The sequence below is a fragment of the Miscanthus floridulus genome, chromosome 9, assembly GCF_019320115.1.
Source record: "Miscanthus floridulus cultivar M001 chromosome 9, ASM1932011v1, whole genome shotgun sequence".
In the NCBI taxonomy this organism is placed as follows: Eukaryota; Viridiplantae; Streptophyta; class Magnoliopsida; order Poales; family Poaceae; genus Miscanthus; species Miscanthus floridulus.
Genome location: NC_089588.1, coordinates 113439043 through 113449091, shown reverse-complemented (window position 1 = coordinate 113449091; position 10049 = coordinate 113439043). Strand labels below are relative to the sequence as shown.

At 52.0% G+C, this 10049-nt stretch overlaps 1 protein-coding gene across 1 annotated transcript; it reads left to right on the top strand.

Annotated features, from left to right (window-relative positions):
* Positions 1-409: 409 nt before the first annotated feature.
* Positions 410-1137, top strand: LOC136480604 (uncharacterized; the record flags this gene model as incomplete). The annotated part of the gene is made up of 2 exons (XM_066478100.1): positions 410-945; positions 1065-1137. Coding segments are annotated over 2 exons (609 nt in total), but the record flags the coding sequence as incomplete, so codon positions are not given.
* Positions 1138-10049: the final 8912 nt, after the last annotated feature.

Here is a 10049-nt window from a genome sequence, read left to right as displayed (position 1 = left end):
ATCAAAAGACAATAGTGATAATGACCCAGAGAGTACAAGCCAGACGGCACATTTCTCCTTTTTATGACTCCACACTTTAGCAGAAGCATCCGATCCTGTTTGTGTTGAACACTCAACATAGTACAGTGGTACTATAACATCTTCCTATGGCCAATGAGATGTGGACAGTAAGATCATATATTCAGCTCTGCTCTTTACAATCATCGAGAGAATAATTAACAACAATATGCATCCCTGCTTAATGAACATTTATTTTTCTACAAGTCACGCACGCATAACCAACTTATCATGTCCATTTCGTATTCGTCTGCCATCCCAAATTAATTCCCGACCTGTATAATAAAACACTCAAATCCAATGTAGTCCACGCTAATTCACGGAAAACTCCAACTTGATACTACTAGAATGACTCCAAGGTCGAGTGGTCAACTCGAGAGCATGCTTGCGGCATGCTACGATAGGATCACAATCACATGATGCTACACGCCGCCGACGGGTCGTCGTCGCAGAACGTCCGGCAGCCCCTGTAGCCGCACGGCGCCGGCAACGGCCGAACGGTCAGGCCGTACACCCTGCCGCAGCAGCAGCACCTGCAGCTCTCATAGTAGCCCTGGTAGCAGGGCGCGCAGCACTGGCACCCGCACGGCCCCACCGGCGGCGCGGGACACGACGGGATCACCACTGTCGGCCGCGGTGGCGGTGGCGGTGGCGGTGGCGGCGGCGGCGGCGGCGGAGACGGAGGCGGTGGCGGCGGCGGTGGCGGCGGTGGCGGCGGCGGCGGAGGCGGTGGCGGTGGAGGATTGGTGTCGACGATGTGGACGTCCCTGACCACCTTGCCGCCCTTGCAGCGGAGCTTGCAGGCGAGCCGGAGCGGTTCGAACGGCCCCTCGATGGTGATCGTCTTGCTCTTGTCGTCGAAGGAGATCGTTTGGATCCTCTCATGGTCTGCACGAACAAGATAACGAGTGAGATCGTAGGCATGCAAGGTGTTCGTTGTTGCTCGTAAAGATGAACCAATCGATCATACTGACGAGGCTGCAGTGCCCTTTTTTTTTGGTTCTTACATTGGAGCTCGCACAGAATCTTGCGGATCTTGTTGTAGCACTTGTGGCAATCAAGGTCAACCACAACGATTAGCATGGAGAACTGTGTTGACAGCAGCATTAGTCCAAGCCAGGGTAAATATTGTTCTTTTTGACAGCACTAAAGTAAAGTAAAGTAAAGGGGATCAAAATCGCTGCAGCTGGCACACGTCAAAGCGGAATAAGATTAGTAATTCCGAAAGTATTGAAAGCATTCTTGAAACGCTGCACAACGTAGGTATATATGCGATATGCTTTTGAACAGTATCTAGACTGTGAAATAAAGAATGGAGTTATTCCTACAGATCAACATATTCTATAGAAACTTTTTGAATATATTCTAGCTCCACCATTATTCCTTCCAATTTCTAAAGAACAGCATATACAGGTTAGCGACAAGCCCAAATTCAGCTACATCAAAACACAAATTTGCAAAGAAGAAACAAAGAATAGATCAAAACACAAACACGCAATTGTTGTTGTACGCAGAACTTATTCATGTCAGCATCAAATTTTGCAAGCCGCAGAGAAAGAGAGAGAGATCACCTTTTCTGCCATGCTTGGGTCGGAGCTGATCGTCTGTTTCTCACATGTAGAGAGAGAGAGAGGAGTGTAGTACAGCAGGACTTTCGGAGGTGAGGCGACCACGGCTGCTGACCTAACAAAAGTCATCCAGGAAGAAGCGAGGGCCTAGGACATGGCGGGCTTTCGGCATCTGAGGTCGCTGCTGGCTATCCTTTGATGAGTGCTTCATCTTTGAGTTCCGGACCGTGTCGTATTTCGTGCGTGTAAAGCTTATCGAGAGACTTAGGGCCTGTTTGGTTGCCGCCCTGGCCTGGGAGCCGCGGCCAGGCTGCACAGACGCCTGGGAGGGCTGCTTGGGAGGTGGGAACCAAAGGCTCTTATAGTGTTCGGTCCCAACGGTAATTATCTGATTACCATGGAATTTTGTTAACACTTTTAATTCCTCTTAATTCACACCCCCACACCCCCCCCCACCCCCCGCGTTGTCTGCTCTGACGCCTCGGGCGGCTCCGCAACCCATCGAGCGCCTCCCCCCGTCAACCCAAGCGTGGACTCCGTCCGCCGCCGGAGCTGCCTGCCAGAGATCGGCGGACGGCAAGAATGGCGGCGGCGAGGCATATCTCAACCTCCCCATGCCTCCTCCCCTCCGTTCCTTCTCCTCCCTCCCGTTCTCTGTCCTTCGTCGGGGCTGATGGTTGGCATCTGCCGCTCGGGGAATGGCTGGATACAGTGGCTTGGAGGCCGGATCCGGTGTTCACCAGCGTGGTTTCGGTCTGCGATGGCCTGGGCTCTTTGCAGCTTGCTCCTGTCTCTGGGTGGCCCTCAGGTGTCTGCTTACCTGCTCCGGTCTGTGCGGCTCTGCCTTCCCCATGCCCGGATTGCCCGCTTCCGCGTGTTCGACGACTAGATCCGCACGGAGGTGGCCAGATCTGGTGGTCGGCGACCGGATCTGCAAGGCCGTGGTCGGGGCTTGCCCTCGCCCTCTCCTTTCTCTCTCTTGCTCTGGCTGGTTCTATGGTGGAGCTGGCTAGGGGGGAGGGGGGTATCTGCAACTGGGTGGCCGGATCTGCGTGGTCGTCGGCCAGTTGCAGGCGGGGGTGGCCGTCTGTTGCTCCGGTGACTTGGGTCGGCGGCCGGGCCTTCTTGCTGCTGCACCCCGAGGTGGCTGTCGGCCTGCTGCACCATTGTTGGCGTTGAGGTCGTCTTCCGGTGACTGCGTGCTGCCAATTCCCTAATCATTCCCTGATGGCAGAAACGAACCATAACCTATCTCGCAGAGCCCCGAACAAGGCACGCCAATTCCCTAATCATTCCACGCGAATCGATGGGGAAAGAACGCATTCTCACGCATGGAAATCCGGAAACCCTAGCTAGGATGAGTACGTGATTGATAGAAATGAAATCCTAGGCCGCCAGCTCGAAGGGAAAAGAGAGACGAGGAAGAGGAGCACACCAACTTGTGGGGGCACGCTTGGCGCTCGCCGGCGCGGATGAGAGCGGGTGGGTGCGCCGGACCTGGCTCCCCTCCCAGATCCTCCTCCGCCTCCTCGCGGTGAGGGAGGAACGGATCGGGGTGGACGCGCGCGCCTCGCCCACGGCGCGGGCGGAGGGAGCCAGGAAGGGAGGGGGCGCGTGCTCGCCGACGACGCTTCCGCGGCTCCTCCCTCTTCTTCGCCGGCGAGAGGCGACAGGGGGAGCGGGGTGCGACGCCGGCGCTGGAGGAGGGGGGGTGCGACGCCGTGCTCCACCGCTGGAGAGGGAGGGTCACCGCGTGGGGGAGAGGGAGGGGTGGCGTGGGGGAGAGACGGAGGAGGGGCTCGGAGGAGAGGGAGGGTGCGGTGCGGGACAACGAGCGAGGGAGAGAGAGAGAGAGAGAGAGAGAGGGAGGGGAAGGAAGAGTCGAGACGAAGAGAGAGAGGAGGGCAGATGATATTTTGGTTTGGTGTACGTCGGGCATTTGTAGGGGCGGTTCAATCACCAGCCGCCCCTACAAATACTAACACCAGGGGCGGCTGGTGAGTGAGCCGCCCCTACAAATCAGACCCATTTCTAGAGGCGGCTCGTATCACCAGCCACCCCTGCTGTTCCATTTGTAGGGGCGGCTGGTCTCTGGGCTCCTCAGCACGCCACTGTAGGGGCGGCTCCATCGCCGGCCGCCCCTATAAAAAATTCGTGCCGTTGCTACAAACCTTTTTTCACCTAGTGTATGGGCAACGCCATCTGCCTCTCTAGTCACTTCAAATGGCCCCACGTTGAGGGATAACCGCTTTCACCGTACTCCGGACACGTGGAACACTTATTCACTAGCACTGCATTTATACGCTTATATTACGATAATATAGTAGCATAATACAGGCCAAAAACACTTTGCATGTCGTGGTAAGTTAGGGATCCTCGAGTTAATACAATTTTGGAAAGGCCCAATTTGCCCTTGCACAGTTGCACCGCATGAGGCTAGGTTTTGCGAGTTTATTTTTGTTCCTGCTTCGCCGTAGGACTCCAAAAAAAAATTGGATTATGTATTGTTCAATATGCTCTGTGTGGTATATAACGTCGTACATCTATCATCATCATACATTCACATTAGAAAAAAGTGAGTTTTTTTTTAAGGAGGTTCTCCCTCTATACTACCCGTTCGACCTAGACATCGTCTTATCTAAGCCTTCCATCATCTGTGAGATGCAAGATGTAAGATTTTTACTTTATGATTTTACCCTTATTACAAACGCATGATTCAATCCCGATCGACTTTGTTGGGATAAAGTTTGTTTTATGTACGTAGCCCACTGCTGCTATACGCCCGGTCGCACGCACATCCTACATACACACGTCAACGCCAAAGAAGTCGAGCACCGTACCAACATCACTCCGGGCAGTGAAGCCCCAGATCGATTTGATTTATTTCATTATCTTCAAGGCTAGGTGGCACCCTAATGCGTATCAGCGTCCTATATATTCGATCGGGTAGTTTCAGCTGGGAATTTATGCTACTTTTACATTTTTCGCTTGTCGATCTAGATTTGTTCTACCTAATCAATCTTCCTCTATCTGAACATGCACTGTACGTTCGTTGCGTCGGCATCTGAGGTCGCTGCTGGCTATCCTTTGATGAGTGCTTCATCTTTGAGTTCCGGACCGTGTCGTATTTCGTGCGTGTAAAGCTTATCGAGAGACTTAGGGCCTGTTTGGTTGCCGCCCTGGCCTGGGAGCCGCGGCCAGGCTGCACAGACGCCTGGGAGGGCTGCTTGGGAGGTGGGAACCAAAGGCTCTTATAGTGTTCGGTCCCAACGGTAATTATCTGATTACCATGGAATTTTGTTAACACTTTTAATTCCTCTTAATTCACACCCCCACACCCCCCCCACCCCCCGCGTTGTCTGCTCTGACGCCTCGGGCGGCTCCGCAACCCATCGAGCGCCTCCCCCCGTCAACCCAAGCGTGGACTCCGCCGCCGCCGGAGCTGCCTGCCAGAGATCGGCGGACGGCAAGAATGGCGGCGGCGAGGCATATCTCAACCTCCCCATGCCTCCTCCCCTCCGTTCCTTCTCCTCCCTCCCGTTCTCTGTCCTTCGTCGGGGCTGATGGTTGGGCATCTGCCGCTCGGGGAATGGCTGGATACAGTGGCTTGGAGGCCGGATCCGGTGTTCACCAGCGTGGTTTCGGTCTGCGATGGCCTGGGCTCTTTGCAGCTTGCTCCTGTCTCTGGGTGGCCCTCAGGTGTCTGCTTACCTGCTCCGGTCTGTGCGGCTCTGCCTTCCCCATGCCCGGATTGCCCGCTTCCGCGTGTTCGACGACTAGATCTGCACGGAGGTGGCCAGATCTGGTGGTCGGCGACCGGATCTGCAAGGCCGTGGTCGGGGCTTGCCCTCGCCCTCTCCTTTCTCTCTCTTGCTCTGGCTGGTTCTATGGTGGAGCTGGCTAGGGGGGAGGGGGTATCTGCAACTGGGTGGCCGGATCTGCGTGGTCGTCGGCCAGTTGCAGGCGGGGGTGGCCGTCTGTTGCTCCGGTGACTTGGGTCGGCGGCCGGGCCTTCTTGCTGCTGCACCCCGAGGTGGCTGTCGGCCTGCTGCACCATTGTTGGCGTTGAGGTCGTCTTCCGGTGACTGCGTGCTGCCAATTCCCTAATCATTCCCTGATGGCAGAAACGAACCATAACCTATCTCGCAGAGCCCCGAACAAGGCACGCCAATTCCCTAATCATTCCACGCGAATCGATGGGGAAAGAACGCATTCTCACGCATGGAAATCCGGAAACCCTAGCTAGGATGAGTACGTGATTGATAGAAATGAAATCCTAGGCCGCCAGCTCGAAGGGAAAAGAGAGACGAGGAAGAGGAGCACACCAACTTGTGGGGGCACGCTTGGCGCTCGCCGGCGCGGATGAGAGCGGGTGGGTGCGCCGGACCTGGCTCCCCTCCCAGATCCTCCTCCGCCTCCTCGCGGTGAGGGAGGAACGGATCGGGGTGGACGCGCGCGCCTCGCCCACGGCGCGGGCGGAGGGAGCCAGGAAGGGAGGGGGCGCGTGCTCGCCGACGACGCTTCCGCGGCTCCTCCCTCTTCTTCGCCGGCGAGAGGCGACAGGGGGAGCGGGGTGCGACGCCGGCGCTGGAGGAGGGGGGGTGCGACGCCGTGCTCCACCGCTGGAGAGGGAGGGTCACCGCGTGGGGGAGAGGGAGGGGTGGCGTGGGGGAGAGACGGAGGAGGGGCTCGGAGGAGAGGGAGGGTGCGGTGCGGGACAACGAGCGAGGGAGAGAGAGAGAGAGAGAGAGAGGGAGGGGAAGGAAGAGTCGAGACGAAGAGAGAGAGGAGGGCAGATGATATTTTGGTTTGGTGTACGTCGGGCATTTGTAGGGGCGGTTCAATCACCAGCCGCCCCTACAAATACTAACACCAGGGGCGGCTGGTGAGTGAGCCGCCCCTACAAATCAGACCCATTTCTAGGGGCGGCTCGTATCACCAGCCACCCCTGCTGTTCCATTTGTAGGGGCGGCTGGTCTCTGGGCTCCTCAGCACGCCACTGTAGGGGCGGCTCCATCGCCGGCCGCCCCTATAAAAAATTCGTGCCGTTGCTACAAACCTTTTTTCACGTAGTGTATGGGCAACGCCATCTGCCTCTCTAGTCACTTCAAATGGCCCCACGTTGAGGGATAACCGCTTTCACCGTACTCCGGACACGTGGAACACTTATTCACTAGCACTGCATTTATACGCTTATATTACGATAATATAGTAGCATAATACAGGCCAAAAACACTTTGCATGTCGTGGTAAGTTAGGGATCCTCGAGTTAATACAATTTTGGAAAGGCCCAATTTGCCCTTGCACAGTTGCACCGCATGAGGCTAGGTTTTGCGAGTTTATTTTTGTTCCTGCTTCGCCGTAGGACTCCAAAAAAAAATTGGATTATGTATTGTTCAATATGCTCTGTGTGGTATATAACGTCGTACATCTATCATCATCATACATTCACATTAGAAAAAAGTGAGTTTTTTTTTAAGGAGGTTCTCCCTCTATACTACCCGTTCGACCTAGACATCGTCTTATCTAAGCCTTCCATCATCTGTGAGATGCAAGATGTAAGATTTTTACTTTATGATTTTACCCTTATTACAAACGCATGATTCAATCCCGATCGACTTTGTTGGGATAAAGTTTGTTTTATGTACGTAGCCCACTGCTGCTATACGCCCGGTCGCACGCACATCCTACATATACACGTCAACGCCAAAGAAGTCGAGCACCGTACCAACATCACTCCGGGCAGTGAAGCCCCAGATCGATTTGATTTATTTCATTATCTTCAAGGCTAGGTGGCACCCTAATGCGTATCAGCGTCCTATATATTCGATCGGGTAGTTTCAGCTGGGAATTTATGCTACTTTTACATTTTTCGCTTGTCGATCTAGATTTGTTCTACCTAATCAATCTTCCTCTCTCTGAACATGCACTGTACGTTCGTTGCGTCGGCATGGGCCTGCCGCGGCTGCTGCTCCTTCTCGGCGTCGGCCTGCACCGCCGGCTGCATCTCCGACATGGCGCCGTTCTTCTTGGGTTCCGGTACACGAAGTAGAGGGCCATCTGGGCAGGCCGAACAGCAGGCCCAGCACGTTCGACATCTGCGCACACACACAGCCGACGCTCACGAGTGGATCAATTAACTACATATATTCTTGCCCTAATAAAGATTGATTACTAAATATACTTTTCCTGAGATCAACTGCCTTCTTAGTCGTGCGTATGTTTGCAGGCTTTTCAAGAACACGCGAGACCTTAGTAAGCATCTGATTATACAATACCACTTTAGCTGGCCTTTTACGCTTGCAAGTACATATTAATTATTCTGCTTTTACTAGCCCCGTTCGGCTCGCTGAAACTTGGCTGAAATTGGCTGAAAAACACTGTTCTGACTAAATTGTTGTGAGAGAAAAACACTGTTCCGGCTGAAAAAAGAAGCCGAACAAGCCGGCTTCTAGGTAAGCCGAACGGGGGATCTGATCATTTTGTTAGGATCCGTCGGAACGCTCGTCATGAGCCGTCGAAATTCCTCTCAACCATAGTAAAAAATTTCATATAAAAAAAGGATCAACGTAAGAATTTTGTCCCTGGCCGATTTACACAAGTACACCTCTTTCTGATTGTTTTCATATATAAAAGGATCAAAGAAAAACGGAAATCAATTAATTTAATCACGTCACCATTAAGGACCTACATCGTATACCTCTTTCTGATTTTTCTATACCTAATAATACTAAATAGGCAAAAAATTTCCCATTTTTTTTGGAATGGCTCTCCTGACTAACGCCGTGAATGTAGAAAATTTGTTCACGTCTGTCTATAGCCCCCCCCCCCCCCCCCCCCCCCCCCCCCCTGCTTTATATGACATATGCAGTGCTTTTTGAGGTAGTTTGGTTAGTTATTAGGAATCCTAATTCAAATAGACTTCTCCTATCCTGTTTGTCGTCCAGCCCAATTACAACTGCCTTTCAGCCCAACTTTCACGGTTTCGGTTTGCTTCTGCAGCGTCCGTCGCTCGATTTCCTTGCGCAGCGTCAAGAATAAAATTTACTTTTATTAGAACCTAAGGTCAGCTGATGGTCCAATTAAATAAATCTAATTCTTAGCAGTTTATTATCCAATCTAAATACATGAATCTCCAAGTTGCACACATATATCGATGCAATTCACCACTAAAGCTACCGTGTGAAAATCAAGAGAGGTCTCCATCGTAACCATTAATGGACGAACCAATCCCTAACACGACGACAACTAACTCCTTGCCGACTTTAAGCAGAGATTAGGATTACATATATTTATGGGTCCTCAAAGTAAAACACGGGACTCACCAACACATGGATAATATAAAAATCAAAGTTATGATATATTTACGACTAAACATTTTCATACCTTACATGAGAAGAAAAAACTATCAAGGTTGTATTTTAATTGAATACAGACTTAATAGGACAATTCATATTATTATTACCAATATGAACTTATATTAATTCTCAACATGGATGTTATGGTCATCATAAAATAAATTATAGGTTTAAAATTTTATACAAAAAGATAAAACACAAATAGATATGTGACACTTTTGGCTTCGTCTTTTATTAATGTGGTTTTTTGTTTATCCCGTTACAACGCACGGGCACGTTGCCTAGTTAATATAAAAAGATCAAAGAAAAACCAAAAATCAATCAATGACCCTTAATCAGGTCACCACTAAGGAAAAGGAAATCACCCCGCGCAATCACCGCAGTCACGAAGGAAAAGAAATCACCACCGAACAAAAAGAATTAGCTGCCTTGGTGGCAAGTGGCTGCACCTGAACTTCCTTTTCCTCTCTCTCCCCTTATCCCGCAAAACTGACACCACCCGCATCGCCTTGCCTGTCCTCTCCATCGGATCACACCTGTGGCCACCTGCACGTACATCCCGCCCACTGAGGCTGCCCGCATCGCACCATTGGTGGCAGCGATGGCAACCTCTACCGGTATCCCGATCCCACGCTCCACCCCCTCCAGGTGACAGCTCCAGGCTGGTGGCCTTTCGCGGCTGCACCCAGCTGCAGGCCGGCAGGACGGCAAGAGCAGCCTCCTTGTTAGCTTCGTCTCTGCAGCCCACATCGACAAGAGCGGCAAGTCCACTGCAGCTCCGCAACCTGTCATGCAGTCGTGCGACGCAGAAGGAGGGCCAATGGGATTTGCCGGGGACGAACGAAGGAGTTTGGATGAAAGGCAACTCGTATCTTTGGCGTAGCGTAGACGTGAAGTGATACAATAGCTAGTCTTAATAAGCTAGGTTCTTACAATATGAACTTGACTGTTTGCATCAAAACTTGAGTTATATTTTAATTATCTATCCTCAATGAAGACTTATGTATATTGATGTCCCAAACATCACGACTGTAGTATCTTTTTTGGTAACAATATAACACACGCT